Consider the following 21,054-nt stretch of genomic DNA (forward strand, 5'->3'; position numbering starts at 1 on the left):
AAATCAAGCCTTGCCAGGCATTTTTCAAAAATATAAGCAGTTACAGTCGTACAGTTCAAAGTTTGTAGACTGCAAGAGGAGGTGCGCGGGCAGGGGGGACTCCCCGTTCCTCGCCTCTGTGAATGATACTCCCAAACCTCCTTAAATTATTCAAATAATTTCATGCCATTACAACGAACTTGTAAAAAGTTACAATTAACAGCAAATGAGTGTTTTGTGAACTGGAACATGTTTCATCAATAGACGCGTTTACCTGACCCGGTTTTGAACAAGTTTCACGGAAGCAAAGTGCTAAAAAAAGTCCACGACACAACACTTACTCACCTTACTTGAAAGTATTTGAAACAATTTCACTGTATCGGTGTCACTGCAGTGTACCACCACTACGGACCAAAACTGCCATTCCACTCGTATGTGCGAATGATTATCACTTCGCACTCTCTACCGTGTCATATAAACGAAGCGGAAATGACGACGAGGAGGAGTGAAAAAAGTATAGACATCAATTTTAATTAAGTTCACCTGGATGGGAGGGAAAAAATTTTTCGAGTGATAATTCATTATTCGGCGGTAATAAAATTGCTCGTCAAATCTAGCTTTCGTTGCGATGAGGCTTGACAGCCCGACGGAAATATAACGATTGCTCGCGTTATTTACCGCGTGGTATTATTTTTATCCTACTTCCCTTTGCCTTGCACCATACTTATTTTCATCCAAATCTCATGGAAAATTCGTGGCTCTCTCCAAATGGATAACCCGGGCGGGACTGAGTGGGCGTTGAAACTTTGGTTCAGTTTTGATAATCGAGCCCGCGCGAAAGGAATATTTTTGATGAGTCTCTCCTTCTCTTTCTCGTCTTGTTTTAATAAAAATTAAGAAACTGGCGAAACATATCTTCCGCTGCGATTGAGTGAAGCTGTGCATAGTTTTCCCAAGTTCGGTCAGAGTTGCGAAAATGCCTATGAAGCAAAGAGTGCAAAAAAACAAACGCACTTTCTTAAGTTTCATCCGAAAGCTTTTAAACAACTTTGCTTTTTAAATTTTCCTAAGTTTACTTGAACATATGCTTTTTCATCTCTTCCTCCTTCGTTAAGCGAAAACAAGGAAACGCCACTTTTTACTGTTTTGTTTCATTTCTCACTAGGCGAAATCTGTCTCGATTTTCTCAAGGTAAAAAACAAAAGTTTCATTCAACCGTTAAATTTAGATGAGTAGGGTTTTTCATTAAATGAATTGGTCTCTCATTTTTTTACTGTAAAAAAGAATCAACGATCTTAGAGCTCATAACACTGTCTCCTCTGATTTTTCATTTACGTGCAAAGGACAAATCAAAAGGAAAAAAAAGACAGGTCCTCTTTTGAGGTTAGAACTAACAAACGAAGTCATCTTGAACGCATGGCCTCGTTCGATGATGAAACTTATTCCGAACCATAAAAATAAACAAATATACACAGTAGGTCGAATAATTTTAGTCAACAAGTTAACTTGATCAAAGATTTGAACTGTCAACGTACACCATTGGAACAACATGGCGCCCGTAACGTTTCAACGATTCTGCGCATGCCCGAGGGCGCACGTGCATCATGTACAGTGGCATCAAAGAATTTACCCGAAAAAATCCTATTTCAAGACCCCAAAACCTCCTAGAGCTCCACGATACAGAATTTTTCTCACCTAATTCCAGCGTTTCCCACAAACTTGCATTAACCAAAGCCCTCGTCGCCCATCGATCGAGGAACCATTAAAAAAAAAAAAGCCTTCAAGCTTCACACCTCTGCTATGATACCCCCCGTAGCTTTGCCGGATCACCATCAACAACGGAGACACCACGTGGTCCGCGGTAACCTTTTTGTCTCTCTCCCTCGCCTATCTCTTTAACATCTCTTTGGCTCAACCGTTCTATACATCGCACTCTCCCCGCTTTGTCAGGAGTCTCGCACACACAAAGGCGCGCGGGGAAAATTCCTTCTCCACATCTACATCTACTCTCGACACCGGTAAAAGGATTTAAGGGGGGGGGGGATGCACAGCGCGGGCGTTGTTTAATTAATTAAATAGTGAGAGAGCGTAAAACGACAAGGCCCTTTTTTCTTTTTTTATCACGCGCAGCGTTGCTTGCGCTTTTAATTAACAGGGCTATGGTATATACATATATCCTTTTTTTGGTCTCGGGATTCCCGCTGGGGCTCCGGGGTCCTGAAAATCGTGACATCTCGGCAGCTGGATGTGTGATGGACGGCAAAGTTCACACCGGTGCTGTTTCCTTGAGATTCATTCAACCGCGGCGGGGATCGATACTTTTCCGACGTCGGCTCTTCTCCCTCCCTGAACCTTGTTTCCACGCGTGTGTGTCTCAATGACGCTATCCCCTACCGTTACAAGTACACTTTTTGAGGCTGCAATGATCGTCGTTTTATTTCTCGAGCTCTAATCTTAGATGTTTGGGGGTTTCTCGCGTGAGCCATGACTTGATTTTCATGGTTTTTGTGTTGGCAAAAATACTTTTTTTTTTTCTTCCAGAAAATAGACATGAACGTAAATCTTAATCAATCTTTTCCCAGTATTTCAATTATTTATGTTGCTATTAAAATTATAATTTAAATAACTGTGACAATTTAAAATTTTAGACAGTATGATACAATTACATGTCGATTTTTTTCATTCCAACAATATTAATCATTTGTTTGAGTTTTTACCGTGACTTGGTTCACTAAAGGGACAGGTTGTTTAATCGCTATTGTCTGTTATTATTGAAGGTAAATGGTAAAAGTTACGTTTCACTATGCTTAATGTGTTGCACAAATGCATTAATTTTTTTTTATGTTTTGTCTATATATACACGTATCCCGAACAGACATATTTTTACTGAGTAAAAGAAACATCGATCGCGATTTTTCTCTAAATATTCTCTCAGCGACTGTCGAACCATTGCAGGACAAAAGCTCGCGTATCGCGTATTAATGAGAAAAGATACATTTTTCTGTGACGTGAATTAAGGTCCTAAACTTTGCTGTTTTGAAAAAAAAAAAAAAAAAAAAAAAAGACCTTTTTTGGTTGGTTACCTAGCCGTAGTACACACACACACACACACATATAGAAAGAGGGGCGCAAAGAGGGACAGGGGGAAGGGCGCAAAGTGGCGAGTAAATACAACAACTCGAGCTTACTAAGCGCACAAAGTGAACGGGCCTTTTTCAAAGGTAGACCTACCCACCCCTGGACCCACACGCGCGTGCACGTACGGAGACCCGCGTGGCAATCGATCAGCAGCGCGTTTTCACTCCTTGCGGAAGGGAGAAAGGGCGAGAGGGAGAGGCCGGCTGCTTCGTTACACGCTTCGCGGGCTCTTTTGTCGGGGTATACGCGCGCAGTGGCTGCTCGTATGTGGTGAGCTGTAAAATTTACGCTCTCTGATTATTTTTTTTCTTTCCTTGCCGCTATGGTGTTTTTGTTGTTTACGTGTGATACGTGGTATATTGGCTCGGTTTGATTGTTCGAAATGGCTGGATCGTTTGACGAAAGGGGTAAACTTTTCTTCCCTGATAGAATGTTACCGGAAAAAAATTATTTACTCCATTAGGGCTGACGAGAGAGTTTTGAGAAAATATGTTTCGTATTGGCTTTCAAGCCCAGATTCGTGAAATAAAGGCTTAAGGGAGCTCACTCGTACCTAACCTTTTTTTTGCATAAGATCAGCAGTATTGTAACCTGCATGACTATATATACAGATACAATACGACGTACTAACGGTAGCTGTCGAAGGAGAATTATTTTATTCACTAATTTATTGTTTATTCCATAAGCCATGAATGAAAATGTGACTATAGCTACGTAATCGTCAAGTTTTTAGCTATTTTCAAAAAAATTTCCAATCAAATCTTGACGTCGATTATCCAGATATTGCAGGTTATGTATCAGAACAGTACTGATTTTCATAAGACTGCACGTTAAAAGTTCAATAATAAAATTATCAATATCTCAATTTATAAGCCATAAAGAGACTTGAAATTTGAACCGAAGGTTTTTCATACACTAATTCATCTCTGTTTGAAGTGTTATCAATATATTGACGTTAATTCTCTTAGCGAGTGAACTCTCTTAACAAAAATTACAGTATGCATACGATACTTCCTTTACAATGTTATGTTACTCATTCTTCATCTGATCCCAATCCAGCTGATGTTTTAAAAATACTTCATTACATACAAATACATAAAATTAGTTTAGTAGGTTCTTTCTCATTGCCATTTAAATTTAAAACATTTGTCACCTCCACCCGTTTCATATCAATTTCTTTCCTTGTTTTTTCACGATTCCACGTCTTACACTTCGAGACACTCTACATTTTACTTTCTTGTGCTTCCTACATTTCCACATCTCAGCCAGTGTCGTTGCCTTTTCGATGAACCATTCTAGGCGAGGAAATGGGGCAATGAACTGTCGATTTTTTGAGCGGTAAGATGGATCTTCACGCGGTTTTCTACGTTCGATTCGTCAAGGCGTCTACAAACTTTGTGACTACATCGGACGAATGCATTTTGCATAAAAAATATTTATGTTGAAAATGTAACAATGTAACAAACTTCGTAAACACCTTTGTTTTAATCTTTCCTTTGTGGTAACTTCATTCTACGTTTCAATACATATTCTCCATTTGCTTTGAGTATCCTCCCCTTGTTCTCATTTTTTCAGATTTTTGAAAAATATTAGACCCGTTCCTTTTTTTTTTTTTATCCAAACAAGATTTTACTCAGATGTAAAAAAAGGGTTAAACTTCCCACTCCAGGACTTTGACGTACTGTATCTCCATCAATTTTTGTTTTTTGTTAAAAAAAAAAAAAAAATCTAGGTTTTTTCTACATAGAGTGATGCAGGGTCGTACTTCTTTCAATCGTGTATTGGTAACATCTTCATAAATCGAGCAATCGAGAAAACCGATACGTGTACTGGTTTCGTTTGGATTTTTAAGACTCCACCAAAATCCACGTAAATAAAATCGAAATTCATCCACACAGATGATCGGTCAGCATATACAGTGATCGGTATAAAAAAAAAAAAAACCAAGTTCACCAACTCCAGTAGCAAAGTCCTGCGATTTGCATACGTACTTTAAACACTCCACTTGGCATTCTCGTGCTTATTTACCCCAATCTACACACACGCGACAAAGCCAAAACGATGCGCCGTCGGTTCGGTGGGAAGTTAAAGGGAAAATTAATTAACTGGATCGTCATCGTCGACGTAACTGTTTGTCGCGAAAGGGGTAAATACATATATATATGTAGCAGCGCAATAAGGACCCCTCTGTTGAACTAAGGCTTTGTTGGCTGTAACTTCGATCGAGTCGATGTGCAAACATATACATGCACACGCGAACCAGTGCAGCGTACCTATGGAGTATCCTTCTAGCAATCCAGATACGCCAAGTAGACCAAGACCAATCGTCCGCTCCTTTACACCTATACGCGTGAGAATACGCAAACGCATCTTCGCTTGTTTTTTTTTTTTTTTTTTTTTTTTTTTTTTTTTTTTTTTTTCATTCTTACTATCGCTGCGCTTGCTCTCGTTGTTTCCCCCAACTCTGCAATGGGCTTGTTTCTAGCTCCTGATGCTAGAAACAAGCCCTTTACACTGTAAATCCAAGTCTGTTAAATTACACGTTTAAAGTGTGTAGTTAAAATTTTTGTTTTTTACAAAATACATTCTGGTGTGGATAAGAATTTTAAGGACAAGCAAATCTATGATGCACCAAGTGGTTAACCAGTTCCATTAAATTGGATAGATTTAAATGGTGAAAAACCAACGTTGCAAAGCTGTAGAGAGAAAAACTAGGCTGTCACAGATTTTACACGCTTATAAAAAGTGTATAAAGTCTGTGACAGTAATGTTTTACCCTTTACAGCCTTCTAATGTTAATCGTTGATGAAAAATATTGTTTAATTGAATAGAATAGGTGAAATAGTTTGAACGTGTACTTTGACACACTTGGATTTTATAGTAAACTGAGCGCCAACACGACCCTTTAAAGCGCTGTGTGGAATTGCCGCGGTTATCCGAATGAATCCATCGTGCTGAGTTGTAATCGGCCTTTTTTTTTAAAAAAAAACTTATTATTTCGCAAGCATCGATTTCTGCCAAATGACTTCAAAGGGATTTTGCAATTAGTCCTTTTGATCGATCATACGAGCACCACCCCAAGCTCCGGAGTTTCGTCGCATGAAACATTAATTTCCCGTGTAAGAAATAAAAAAACATTGGACACCTTTGAGGCAGCTGTTTTTTTGTTGCCCCTCTCTCTCTCTTGAAGTTCAAAAAACAGTTACTTTGAACCAGTGAAACCAAAGAAAAGAAACTGCATTTTTCCCCCAGCATCTCGCAAACTCCCAACAACAAACTAAATAAGGAAAATAGAAACGCATCAACTCCCCCCCCCCTCGGTCAGAGTTGTATAGGGAGTTCAAAAAGCAGAGGCTGCTGTCCCAGAGAGCGGAGGGCGCGCGTACAAAAGAAAAGGGCCAAAAGCCCAGAGAGCGATGCCCCCTTCGGTCTACACTCCTTACGTCATGTACCTCTGTCCCTTTGAACGACAACGGCCCCTCCCTATGTATACACTCACACACGCATCTCTCCACCCCTTGTTACGGTACAGCTGTACACGCTTTGATAAATACCCCGGTCCCTCGCCGCTCTGCTCCCACATGCACGCATACGTATAATATACACCCGAGGAAAGATGCACATGCGATCGATGAATGCGCGCGCGTTATGACGGCCAATCTCTCTCTCTCTCTCTCTCTCCCTGTGGCTCTTAGTGTCAGAGGGGGAGTGCGTGATTGCCAGCAGCGTCTCTCTGTTGATGAGCGTGGTTTTGCAGCTTCCGACGTATTAGCTTGATCGGTCGGTTTTACGTAGAGAGAAAGCGAGAGAAAGGCGAGGGGAGGTAGTACTTCGAAGATCGATTATCGATTTTCGATCGCCGAATTGGTAGTGTACGTGGTCCCAACGTTGTGTTAAACGAAAAATCGCGAGAAAGCTTCGCCAAAGAGGTATACGGTTCGTTTGACACCGTGACGCGTCAGGATATTTTTCTGTACTACCCTTCGGATGTACTTACGGTGGTGAGGAGTAGGGAAAGGGAACATCGGAGAAAAGAAAAAAAAATCGGGGCGGGGGGAGGCGGGTGTGCAGAGGGAGAACGAAAAACTCGTTTCGAAGGGGACTCAACCTCCGCCCTTTCTCTCTCCCTTTGTACCTCCTCCTCCCCCCCCCTGAAAATGCAACGCTCACTCGGACAAAGGAAAGGAATATAAAGAAGTACACGAGGGATGTTTTTATCTTTCTCTCCCTCCTACTGTAACCAACATGACGGTCACTGCGGCGAGGCTCCTGCACCCCCTCCCCTCCTCTTTCACACAGATGTTTGGATGTATGTGTGTGGCAGATACCCTAGGCAGATGATGATGCTGATCTCGTCTCACCCCCCCCCCCCTCTTGTATGTGGTACACGTCGTATTGCGGTGACTATCCGTATATACATACGCGCCTCCCTGAGGGCAAGTCGGTCAGCGATAGGTGTCAGCACCAGTTGAGGTGAGATTATCATTCTCCACCTGGACCACTAGGGTAACAGTAATCTCAAGGTGATTACCAACACTCTAGCAATTGCCTCTAGTGTTGATGTGTGGCGTTTTTGGATGTTTGAGCGTGTATCATGGATTATTTCAGTTTATGTCGTAACCGAGGGAGTGCGAATTAGGTCATCCTTGCGTCGTCGGGTAATACGTATGTTGGTACATTTATAGACAGGAATATTACATCGTGATTATCGTACTTGCTTTTACTTAATTTCGTGAATTATCGACTGATGGTACTGTAGGAAGATTCGCTGATTTTGTTGCTGTGTGTTAGATACGAGTAAAAGTTATGAGAAGACTACGAAAGTTGGCTGCCTTAAATTGTTTTTACTACTTGAATAAAGAGACTCCGGTTAATCAAACGTTTTATAGCCGAGGTTTAAATGAACGTGCATTTCACTGTATACGTTAGAAATGGCACAACGTATGGGTCATTGCTTCCTTGACATAAAATAAAGTGGTGCAATATTGGTCGAAAAAAGCCCTTTTATCTCGCCCCTTCTCCCCCTATCAGTAAAGTTGAGAACTCGCCTTTTGTTACCTTCCGGTGAATCGAATCGTCAAAACTATCGATTTTTACGGTGGTCCTGTAATGAAGGTAATGCCAGCCGTGATCTCTTGTATTTATATAAGAAAAACATGTTTTATAAATAAAGATAAAAGGAACTGAAGAAAAATGTTACGTAGGGTCTGGGTAAACTTGACTCCGTGCTGCAGTAGAGCACATAACCTCAAACTAGAGAATACAATATGACCACGATCGCTCGAAAATCAGCTCACGAGACGAACCTTCCTTTCTCGCGAACAAACAAAAATTAAACTGTGCTATACACCTCGCAGGAATTATTAATGGTCAAACAGCCGAGTTTTCGGACGATCATCCCCATGGATATGTATATAGCAGCGCCGCGGTGGAGCGAGCACGTCTTTCGCAAACACTTTCGATATCCTGCCGCTAGATAGCGCGTATCCCTTTTCCTTGTTGACTTAGAACGGCGTTTCCAATTTTAAAGCCTTTGGCTCAAACAGACGCGTTAATCGAATTTTCAAATGCCCTCTTGCCAACCCTTTTTTTTGGAAGAGCCAAAATTAACATTTTTTTTTTTCTTTATTTGAAAACTGACTCAATAGATCTGAATTAAAACGACTCTAGTTTTATTCGTCCCTTGCCCGTGAATTTTTTTGCTTTGACGAGCAAACACAACTACGAACGAGGAAACAGGGAGAAAAAGGGTCCGTGTAAAACCGAAAATAGAAAGTTTAAAGGTACCTCATGACGTTCGATCGAGCTCACCAGGTGATGGGGTAGAGGAGAGGGCGAAAATTTGCGATGAGACGCGTGCGTGTGTGCGTTGTGAATTTTCCAGTAATATGAGGGCGTCCCTTGAGTTTTTTTTTTCTTCCACCCTCGCTCAACCCCTCAAAGCTTTTCACGGTCGGTTGATCGCACGCTACGTTACTCCTTTGTAAGCCCGAAAGTAAACGTGATTATAATCTCCGCGGGGTGTCACGGTACTTTTTTTACGATCTCAAAAATTTTTCATCCGTCGCTGGCTGCGTAACGTTTCCTCATTAACGGGATGTTTTAATCATTACGTATTAACGCAGTAACTCACTACTGGAAAAAGAAAAAAAAAATTTGTTTAATTTATCTTTCCCCGTAGTACTTTGACTGCCGGAGTGCACTCCACGTTGGTGTCCCTGCAGTGCGTGTATGGTTGCCGCTGACATGCGGAACGAGCGCGCGGATATCAAAACTGCCTCTCAAGTCGTAATTGAAATACGTCAGCGCCACGATATCTCTGTCCCTCTCCTCCAGCGCCCCTTCATTTGGATTTTTTGATCCTCTAATTGAAAAAACAAAAAAAAAGACCGGACATTCATAGCGAAAAAAAAAAACTCCGGAAAATCCGATTTGCCGTAGTATATATTGTCCATTGTTTTCCATCGACAACACAGAGAAGAAGCTCTCGAGCTACACACTGCTCTGTCCCATCAGCTTTCGCATACTGTGCCCTACGAAGAAAGGAAAAAAGAGGGGGAAGAATGAAAGGCGTAGCTGAAATTCATTGTTCGAGGCGCGAGAGTTTGAAATCCGCTCGTACAGATCTCTAAAGTCGCGGGTCGATTCGTCCATGTTACACTCTGTTTTGCACTGCATTTCGTTGGGAGGCTGACACAATTTTTACTTTATTTTTTATAAATTTTTTTTTTTTTTTTTTTTTTACTAGTTCACATATGTGTATGCGTATAAAAATGAGCGTGTTTTTATTTCGTTCAGTTCAACCGTGCCGAGTATTAAATCCCATCAGACGCGTGCGAGTCAGAAGTGCGACAAAGGGAATTACTCTCGCGGATCGGGTTTTCAATGCACGCGCCGTGTACACTTTTCACGGCTGTCGACGCGCGAATTTGTTATTCTTCACTTATTATTAGGAGCGAGCGCTTTTGGTTATGAAATTCACGCTTGTTGTGTCCGAGATCGGGTTATTGGAACAGTATTGGGCCTGTGTGCATTTTTTTTATGATATTAAAGCGTGGGTAAAAAGGCTCTTTTAATCTAGTTTTTTTTCGTAGGTTTTGTTTTTGATTTTTGAATAATTTAGTTTTTTTTTTTTTTTTTTTTTTGTAAAAAATTTGTTCCTGATTATTTTTATCACACTTTTTTTTAATAATAAGCATGAACGATTTTTTTAAGTTACAAATTGCAAAATTAACGTATGGTACTTTTTTTACTTACAAATTAAAAACGTAACACTTATACTTTAAGTGCAGTTATTTTGTTGAAGAGAGGTTGTTAAAGTTTACAATTGTACATATGTATATACATAAAAGTTATGAAGATTTTCCTTCATCCCTTCAAATAAAGCTCGCAGCTTCACTCGAATACAATAATAGTTAAAGGACGCCTATAGTAGCTCGTCCGCAGGGAGATTAATTAAAACTAGACAAATTATCCATCAGTACCGCGTTGCTTGCTCAACTCATTTTTTTCTTTTATTTTTGTTTTGTTTATTACATTTTTTTTTTTTTTTTTTTGACAAAAATATATGCTCGCTACAAAATCAACCACCCCGTGCATGAATTTTCTTATGCAATAATCTCCTTCCTAGCACAGCACGAGTTTTCTCGTATTTTTTCGCTTACCTGACAGCAATCAAGTTGGCAGTGGCGGAAATTACGACATTTTTTTTCACGGCAGCAGTCTGCGCATTTCAAGTCAAGGGGTTCCACTTCTCGGTAGAAACTCAAAATGGTTGAAAAAAAAAAGAGGGAAAGAACCAGTTCACCGCTCTCGCCAAAAGCTTTCCTTGGGCCTGCTCTTTTGTCGCTCTCTTGGGGATGTAATATCAGCCTTCTCGCTCGTTATTCTTTTGTGCCGCATTTTCCGACGACTCGCAGAAAAAAATTACACGTATCTGTAAATTCTGTAATCACTAAGGTATTTTTTTTTTTTTTTTTTCACTGAATGAGTTTTTTTTTTTTTGTCAGTTAAAGCTTTTTGTCTATTTTCTTTCTCTCTCTCGTCTCACGATCGACTCACCTGCTAATACAGTAACAAAAATTCATTGATCCGCCAACTACGTTCTGAAGTCTACGTTACCTAACAATACATTTAGTAAAGCTGATTGGACAGGATTTTAACAGTCATAACCTACATTAAGTGCATCACAGGTCTAACTTGATGTAAATACTGTACATATACATTATATTAAGTCTCTCTGCAAATAATTTTAACCAAGTCAAACAGCCAATTGTACATACGCACCCCATGCCTGTAGTGTAAATAAAAAGCTACCAATTATACCAGCTTTTAGTTGGCGTAAGATCTCATACTCCAGTACGAGCCGTAGCATACGCCATTGTTGTTTGCTTGAAAAATCGCGTGAAGCCATACATTTTAGATACACACGCTGTCTACCACAAACCATAAGTGAGTATATTGGCTATTATTTGGTATAACGAGTTTAAAATAAAAAAATGCATATTGGGATTATGAAGGGGATTAACGATGCCCTTTAACCACTGGCGATCTACCTTGCCGATAAAATTTATAGCTTTGTTTCATTATTTTTTTAAATATTTTTTTTTTTATTCCAAGTATATGTGTGATTTGCTGTACTCTCGTCTCGTGTAGTGTATACAATTTTTATCTTTCCTTCGTCGAAATATGACGTTTTTTCCTCGATTTCAGGGGGGAGAGATCAACATAACCTCCCAGGTAAAGCTAGCATTCTCTGCCTATCAGAAAAGTATTTAGGCGTAATCTGCGTGGAAATTGCCTTCCGAGCTGTAGGTGAGGGTGGCAAACACGCAGATTGTGACAATAGTATATTACGCACCTAGTGAGCGAGGTTAAGAATGTCGCAGATATCACGTGAATAACTCAGATAACGTGAAATCTTGGGCATTTCTTAACCTCCGAACGTGGTGCGTATACTATTTTTCTGCATACCTCCGTCGAAAGAGCTGATTATCTGTTTTGGAGTAGGGCAGATATGAAGCACTTTCGGTGGGGGTATGCAGAAAAATACTTTTCTATAAGCAGAGAATGCGAGTTTTTACCTGGAAGAAATGTTGCTCTTTCGTCCCTGACATCAGAGAAGAAAGAGTATGGTAAAAAAATTTTGTGAGATAGTTGACATTTTTACTTTAAATTGTTATATGATCATTAGAAATGTATAAATATAATGCATATTATTTTGCATCAAGTGAATTTAATGTTGCTAAAAAACATTCGAAAACTATGATGTCGGCAAGGGAGATTACGTGTTCAATGTTGGTATGATATACGCCTTAAAATTCGCATGACTGTATACATTTTCGTTAAAACGACAGACTGGGTACACTTACACGATACATGCCACTTCATAGCTGAATTTTGTACCTAGATGGTGACGAAAATATACAAAACATTGTAGTATGACATCAGTAAATAATTTATTTTAATAACTGTTGAAGACTTTTTGAAAGTTCTGCTACTTTCTCAAGAATTCTGATCAGTAAATCTTTAAGTTATAATTTTTTCAAAGACAGATAGCGTCTTGATTAGTAGCAAAAGACTGTTGTTCTTCGTTGCTTGTACATGTGAGTAGTCTCGCATATGTGAGTGTCACACACATGTTCAGCAGACGGATGATTGTCTTATGTGCAACAAAGGTGAGGGCAGAAAAACATTTTTTGTAACTAATTAGAGCATCCTCTCGCACTGAAAAAAAAATCCAAACTAAATATACGTTGATTGCGGTTCTTAAGAAGATTGCTGATTTACCGGGAAGATACGTTGTAGTTATTAAAAAAATAATTGGTGAGCAAGACCATTATTGTACGTAATCGTACAATTGGTACAAAATTAAGCCATGAAGTGGCGTGAACAGTGCAGGTGCACCCAGCCAACTGATGAAAAAAACATAATAGAAAAAATATTTATTTGGTGTCATAAATGTTTTCGTTATGATTTTGTTGTGTAATAAAAACGCGTTTATGCAACTGATGGTCAAGTTCCGTTTTACTACCAAAATGAATGATTTTTTCACCGATAATTTTGAGCTGAACGTTTTTTTTTTAAGGAAGAGGTTATGTTTGAAGCAAATGCTTTAATGTTTTACTTTTTTTTCTCAAACATAACAGCTGAGCGCTCTTCTATGATTAATCTCAAGTCAACTTGCAAAATAACATCTATAATTTTCTTACAAGTGGAGCAAAATATGGAAATATTGATAAACATAACCTCTCTATCTCACTTTCTCCTGACCGTGCTTTTGACCTAATATTAACTCCAGGCAAAAGTTTTATACCTATCGAAAAACAATGACCTTGAACGCCCAAAGCTGAAACTTGGTTGCACCGCTAAAAATTATAAATTTTCCTTAGCTTCCATAAGACCGATGCAAAAGTAAGTGTTTTTTGATAAATATAAAACTTATGCACGTAACAACATGAACAGCTCTTCATAAATAAAAAAGGACTCTCAAGCATCGTGATGCTGTGGAAATATAAAAAATATAGGCCAGTATGGAAAGCGCGCTACTGCACAGAAGCAAAGGGACTTTGCGATCTCTCGAGTGTGAATATTTTGTCAAGCGGAACAACATATGAATAAACACGTGCATGGATCTTATATATTACTTACTAAATGCGTGGTTGTAAGGTGAATTTAGCGGGGTGTGTTAAAACAGACTGATTGTAAATATGTGTATATATGTGTAGTATATGTGCAAAAGACTATGGTGTGACGTTGGTTCGTTCGTCGAGATGAAAGCACAGCACTTGGTTTTCCGCGTGTGTATGACGGTATGTGGCTCTCGAGTGTCAATAATATAAACTGGTGGCACGTAACAGATCTCTCGCCGCCCTTCTTGTAAGCTCGACTGGCTTGTTTTCCTCAGAGTCTCTCGCTCGATGTAATGTCACTGCTAATACACTTGCCGCTGCTACTGCTACTACTATGTTACTACCACTACTGCTACTGCTACAATCACTACTATTACCACACGGTAAATATTTTTTGTACCATAATCTCGACGTACCCAACACGGCTTTGAACGAGAAATGCTATGTTTATGCAAGCGCGTTTTTATTGTTAAATATACGATAACGTACGGCAATATAAGGATATGATACATAAGTTTGTTGATAGTAAATTTAAAAATATGTATATTGAAAGTTACAGGAAAATCTATAGAATGAGTATGATTATTCTTTAATGTTTTTTTATCTTTTTATTGCATTTTATTTTATAAAATTTCTTGCTTGTTTATTTATTAATTTATTTTTTTATCTTTTTTTTTTTTTTTTTTCTTTTTTTTTTTTTTAATTTCTTGTTACTTTTGATCAACAGTGGATGAATGCGAATGTACAATGCTGTAGCGTGTTAATGTTTCAATTTATTACTATCGGATAGCGAGATTTTTAACGATATTATTAAATATTAGTAAACTTCAAATCTAATGTACCTTATCGACAAAATATTATTATTCATCGTTGAAGGAATGTGTGCACTTTATTAAGGTATCATTGTAAATAATTTGGTGCAAAAGTATTGACGAGAATCTACAAAAAAAATCTTGCTCCGTTGGCTGTATAACACAATAGTTTTTCGATGCAAGAATTTTTGAGAATAGAAATATAATGATAAATATTATTTGTCGGTAAGATGGATCGTATTTTGATGATTGGTAGCCATGTTGCCTTTTAATCTAAAATATTTCAAAATTTCGTCAATTTTTTATGAGGAATTCGATGAGTGTATTTATTACTAGCTCTGTCAAATGACAAGTATGCACGATTATTTGTTTATTTTTTTATTGTATTTTGTATGGTACAAATTTTTTCCCGAACCACGAGCTTTTATTAATACTAATGCAACTAAACGCCGCACAATTAATCAACACTATCGCACTAATAACCGCAAAAACGATCTAAACACCTCTACTTGCGAAACTTTTCTCTCGTCTTCATTATTTTTTCTATCTAACAATATGTTCGTATGTTCTCGTTATTAATATCACTACACACCCAATTATCAATATCAATTACTTGAAAATAAAATTTTGAAAAAAATCTCCACATGCGCACTCTTTCCATTGTTTCACTCTCTTTCTCTCTGCGATTTTTCTCGACGCGTGTCCACGAAAACCTTATATCCGCGACGATGATATCATGAAACAAAGAAGGAAAAAAAAAAATTCCAAATAACATTCAAACACCACGGAGTCGACACCGAGACGTCGCTAGTCGGGTCTCGGCTCCACGTGTGTACACAAATACTAAAAAAAAAAAAAAAAAAAAAAAAAAAAAAGAAATTCACACGCGATGTAACGAGGCGCGAGAAAACAAAATTTGAAAAACAAAAAAAAAATTAACCAAAAAAAAAAGCAATTGATTGAGTGACTTGTCTTGTGTTGATGTTGCAGGTTCAAAAGCCTGGCACATGCGGCTGACCTTTGACCGGGTGCCAGGCGGCTGCAACCTACACAGGTGCAAGCTCTGCGGCAAGGTCGTGACGCACATCAGGAACCACTACCACGTCCACTTCCCCGGCAGGTTTGAGTGTCCGCTCTGTCGTGCGACGTACACGCGCAGCGACAATCTGCGCACGCACTTTAAATTTAAACATCCCGAGTCAAGAAAGATCGATCTTAACGATTACATGGCCGGCTCGCTAGCCCTAACCGCTGCTGCGGCGGCAGCTGTCAATGACACCATGAACACGCTCTCCTAAACGACTTTCTCTCTCGACGCCTCCGAGTCCTCCTCCTCCTTGATCGCGTTTTTTTTTTTTTTTTTTTTTTTTCTACTTTTTAAATTTTAATGATTAAGAAAAAACGGAAAAAAAAACAAAAAACAGAATACGTCTTTCTCCACTGCGTCTGGACACACATATGAACACAACTGACTTTACGTGGCTGGTTATATGAATATTACAACTGCCGATGACGATTGCGACGATAGAGCTAATGTCGGTACACGAGCGATGTACACACACACCATCCAAAGACTCGATCCTCCTCTCTCGTTGTCTTCGGGCGCCAAAAGTTATATATAATTTACAATGTGATATATATATATACATACATACAAAATATACATGAATATATTGTACAGAGCTGATTCTGGTGTGTAACGATATAGTTAGGGAGAGCGAGAGTGAGAGAGAGAGAAAGAGAGAGAGGGAAGGTAGCTCTGTCGTCATCGTCGTCGTCGCCATGGTCCTTCCCATCGTCGACCCTTCATTACCATCATCGCCGTCGTCGTCGTCGTCGTCGCGTCTTTTGAAGATTTTTAAAACTGATCCTCGAGGAAGGTGAGCGCATGAGCCATCAGAAGATGATTGAAAACCTACACACGCAGTAGGCACATCAAAAACATGCACCAACACCAAGATACAAAGTACACGTCACAAACGTCCAAAGAGAGAAAGAGAGGGAGAAAACGTTTTGTCATGTGAACATATATTTATTGAGCACGGATTCAAGGAGGCGGTATATATTGTGTGTCCTTTTACGATGCAAAAATGTATTTCGCTCGTTCGGCGCCTTTTGATCCTTTTGACAGACCGTTTATTCTTGATGACGGACCGGATGAGTTTTGCGATCTTTGTTTCACTCGATTTTCTCGATTACACTTGTAGATGTCATTAAAAAAATATTTTTTTTTTTTGTAGTATACATATACATAATTGTTATCCTATTATCGTTGCAGAGTAGTTTGTTTATTTACAAGCATGATTTTAAAGCATGTGATTGATGTTATGTAGTTCTTTCTGGTGCGTTACAGAATGAGCGCCAGTCAAAAGGGTTAAAATTTTTTTTTTTTCAGCGTAATATTATTTTTGTCACAACTACTACTGATGATACTTTTTTTTCTTCTGTGAAGCGATTTGCAGTAACATTTTTTTGTATTTTTTTTTTTTTTTTCTATTCTGAAAATGAGATTAATTTTTAAACAAGTTAATCGCACGAAAGGTATTTTTTGAGGTTAGGAAGAAGATTGTGGAGGCAACGCATGCGCGACGAGTGCGAAATAGTATAGTACGACTCTAGGCTCAGCCCCGGGACGTCAATTCGCTGTGTGCAAGTTCAGTCCCATATTGCCGGATTTTTCATGTTAAGTTAAACGGGAAAAAGTAAGTTGACGTGGCAACCACTGGCGGTTTTGCCGGACGATTCCATAAGACTACGTGCAAAAGTGACAAGTGGCGCCAGCCCTCCCCTCCACCAACTTGCACACAACGAATACACGGACGATCGGAGGCTACTTTACTTCCGGCCTAGGGTTGTTGTAGACGATTTTCCATGCCCCGGCGGCTGGAAGGTGAATATTGCCGCTCGCGCAGCACGAAAAATACAATGTGTTCATGAGTCGAAGCGATTTCGAAGGAGGGACAAGTTTGGTGTACAGGAAGAAAGTAAAAAGCAACGCGACGCGCTTATTTAATAAGAGAAACAAAATGGGAGCAAGTGTGGTGCCAATTTCTCCCGTAGTCTTGGTTTTCTAACGAGTATGTTATACCACGTAGAAACCAAAGAGAAAATTTAATGAAAAAAGAAATATGAAAAAATGGTAATAATACAAAAAAAAAAATAAAATAAAAAGCTAGCTTGGGTTGATTTAGCTGCGGGTGAAAGAATCGACGTAGATAAATTTGCGATCGGAGGGTCGGGTAATTTAATGAAGATTAGACCTAGACCGGAGTTTTTTGAGGTGTTTAACTGTTTATTAACACAGTCTTAATCGAAGGTAAATTTAACCTTTTTAATTTCATACGCAAAATAAGACGCGTATGTAGTTATTGATGGAAAAAAAACACTAATAAATCGTTTTTATAGTTGGACTTCATATTAGATAACTGGTTTTTTAGAAGCATGAGAGAGAAAAAAATATTTCAGCCTCAATCAAACGTTTTTTTTTTTCCTGTATTCTTTGGAGGGGGAAAGCTTATGGGGCGAATATAGTGGGTTTTTGTATGCTCTGCATGTAAAGAATAAAACTAATGCATAACAATAAAGTGTTCGTGGCAATGTAAATATTTTACTGGAAATAAAAAGTAGGTGAAACAAATAAAACTCACACTTTAATGTTTAAAAAAAATCTAGTTCGAGTGTAAGCTTAATCTGAAAGTAATTAGCTATAAACGTTAGTTCGATCAACAACGAAAACAACGAGTTTCTATCCTATGCATTTTTTCCAAATTTAACATGTTTTTTTTCTTTAATGCAGCAGCTCTAATATGAACTTTGACTATAAATTTGAAAGGTACTTGTTACGCACAACAGCTATAATGGATAATTTTTTTTTTCTCTGCACACCGTCAATGTACTGCAACAAAACAGTGGAAATCACAAAGACATTCCACGATCGGGGACTTAAATGCATAGACAAAAGATAATTATGAAATTTTTTTTTTTTATTAGATGATTTATAGTACTATATTTTATATTACCTACCGTTATTTATAAACTATATTGGTTGAAGAGATAGTTACGTGAAAAAAAAAAAACAAAATGTATAAGATTTTATCCGAGGGATGACTATCTGATAGTCACGACACGTCGTCGCACGTTATGATAAACATATTTTTTTTTTTTCGTATTTTTTTGTTTAACTTCCGTTGGTTGAGGTGCAATCCGTTGTTTTTGTTTATATATATTTTCTTTTTTTAATGATAATAATAATAATAGTCACGCAATCTCATAACTTCTTTGATTACAGTAATAGTATTATATTTTTTTTTTTTCTAGTAAGCTACTGGAAAGCTGAATTGAAAGTAGTACCATACCCAAAGGTCATTGCGTAGAAAGCATGTTTTTCAAAATTGAAAAAATTGAAAAAATTAAATTAACTATATATATTAATAAATAATAGCAAAGTGCAAAAAATCAATCTAATGGATTACTTTTACGAATTTTCTGACGAAAAGTAAATTTTTTTGCAGGTTGCATTAGAACACATTAACGTAGGAATTACCTCTTGTTAGTACTCTACAATTTACTTACATTAAAATTTCATTTAATTTTTAATTGTTGTGCTTAATAAACATTACAAACATTTTTGTTTAATCGTTCCATAATTTATTTTAAATTAAATAAAGTGGAATTATTTTTTTGCTATGGTTAAAATGAATTTAATTTAAAGAAAAAAAAACAAACATGCTCTTTACGCGAAAATTCGCAGTAATAGGCTTATAGGCAAGGTTCTTTGTGAATGGATTTACAAAGATTTTACAAACAAGATTTATAATAGAATTTAGTCGAGTCCAGCGAGTTTACAGACACACGCTCATAGTCTTTTTACAACAGAGCACTGAATATACGAGTTTCATAATTTAAAGATGATTATTTAATATATTGAAACAGTAACCAGATTTTATTTAATATATATTTATATATACATAAATGGATGAATATATTATGCAGACTCTTATTCACCGAGATAATATATGTATACAAAAAAAACAAATAATATATATATTTGAATAATTTATTATATTTTGTTTTACCATTTTAATGATTTTATATAAACTGTTGTTACGGGTTGACGAGAAAATATTAAAAGAGCAATTTATAATAAAATAGTATGATGACCCCCTTTATGTAAGCACGGATTTATTTATTTTCACACGATCTTTTTATGCATTATAAATGTATGAATGAAGTAACAGGAACTTTTTTTTTATAAATAAATAAAGAAAAGTTAATGAAGTGATGCATATAATACACATACAAAGAGACGCGAACTGTGAATAAAGTATAAAAAATAAAACGAGAATAGAATGAGATGTAGGCCAAAAGGTAAAAGTTAAATAAAGAGAAGACGAATAAAGCGCACCGCAGGGAAGCAACTTTGTATGACTATCCAATTCGGAAACGTCAAACCGCAAATTTTTTGACAAACTTTTTTTAACGCTTTTGCAGCATGCTACCATTAAAAAAAACTTTTGTCTTACAATTCTCTTGTAAGGTAAAAGTACCAATGCTGGAAAGATTTTTTGGTGAAATTTTGTTTTAAAATTCATACAAAATTACACGTAGAAGATAACATGAGCATTTAAACTCTTGTTGATATATTTTGCTGCCTATTTATTAAATACATTTTTTGATTGATTTTATCTTAACAAGAAATAATTTTAATTTAATAAAAACTTACTATGTCATGTTGTACCTAAAGTGAAACACCATTGAGAATGCATGTCCCAATAATGGTACGTGATGTCCCAATGGTGAAATGTACATGTTATTTCAATAGAATCTATGTGTTTCACCAACGGGACATCCGAAATTTGAGGTTATGTTTTGAATTGTACGTATAATGAAACAGTCATTTTAATAAACTTTTTTTTTCATTGTAATGCAATTGAAAATGGATGATAAGTTTTGTGGATGTGATAAGACACCACTTTGGAGATCTATAATGAATTTGTTGAAGATAAAGTTCTTAAACGTTTATTAGTTATTGTCTGTTCCACCATTGGGACAGAATTCAAAAAGTGTGCTCCAGCATTGGTACTTTTACCTTAATACTTGTATTAAGAAAAAAATAAATTAAAAAAAAAGACAAAAGCGATATATATTGCGTGAGCGACGGAAATAAAAAAAAATGTTACAGTTTTTTATGGCTGTAGACATTATTATCAAACGCTCACGACTCCATCAGCTTACCAAATACGCGTCGTATGTCAAGTGCTTTTTTTTTTCGTCAGGTTTTGGACGGCTCATCGTACTGCAGCCCTTACGAAGCCGGTCACTTATTACCTAAAACGTGTTATGTAGCTTATATGTATAAATAATATGTCATAAACTTTTCTTTATTTTATAATTGCATGTCACAAACAGGCGGAAGTAACAATAAAATCGCTGAGCGATTTTTTATTTAGCGTGACAAGGAAGTAAGTACGTTTACTTAAATAAATAAATAAATA

The 21,054-nt window shown here is 37.5% G+C and overlaps 1 protein-coding gene across 3 annotated transcripts in view; it reads left to right on the plus strand.

The window, feature by feature from the left end:
- Positions 1-21,054, plus strand: part of LOC106640888 (uncharacterized) — a 176,973-nt gene that overhangs the window by 132,411 nt on the left and 23,508 nt on the right. The window contains exon 5 of one of the 3 annotated variants that reach the window (XR_016293430.1): positions 15,551-16,440. The exons of 1 other annotated variant lie outside the window; for it this stretch is intronic. Coding sequence is in view for 1 of the 2 variants with exons in the window: in XM_089597679.1 (XP_089453805.1) it covers positions 15,551-15,858 (308 nt within the window). In the remaining variant the exon portion in view is untranslated. Of the gene's footprint in view, positions 1-15,550; positions 19,191-21,054 lie in introns of those variants that run through there. One more of the 3 variants, XM_089597679.1, reaches the window with a different exon arrangement.

This window comes from Copidosoma floridanum, unplaced genomic scaffold (assembly GCF_036245765.1).
Source record: "Copidosoma floridanum isolate Cflo_tuat_1 unplaced genomic scaffold, Cflo_Japanese_pri ptg000035l, whole genome shotgun sequence".
In the NCBI taxonomy this organism is placed as follows: Eukaryota; Metazoa; Arthropoda; class Insecta; order Hymenoptera; family Encyrtidae; genus Copidosoma; species Copidosoma floridanum.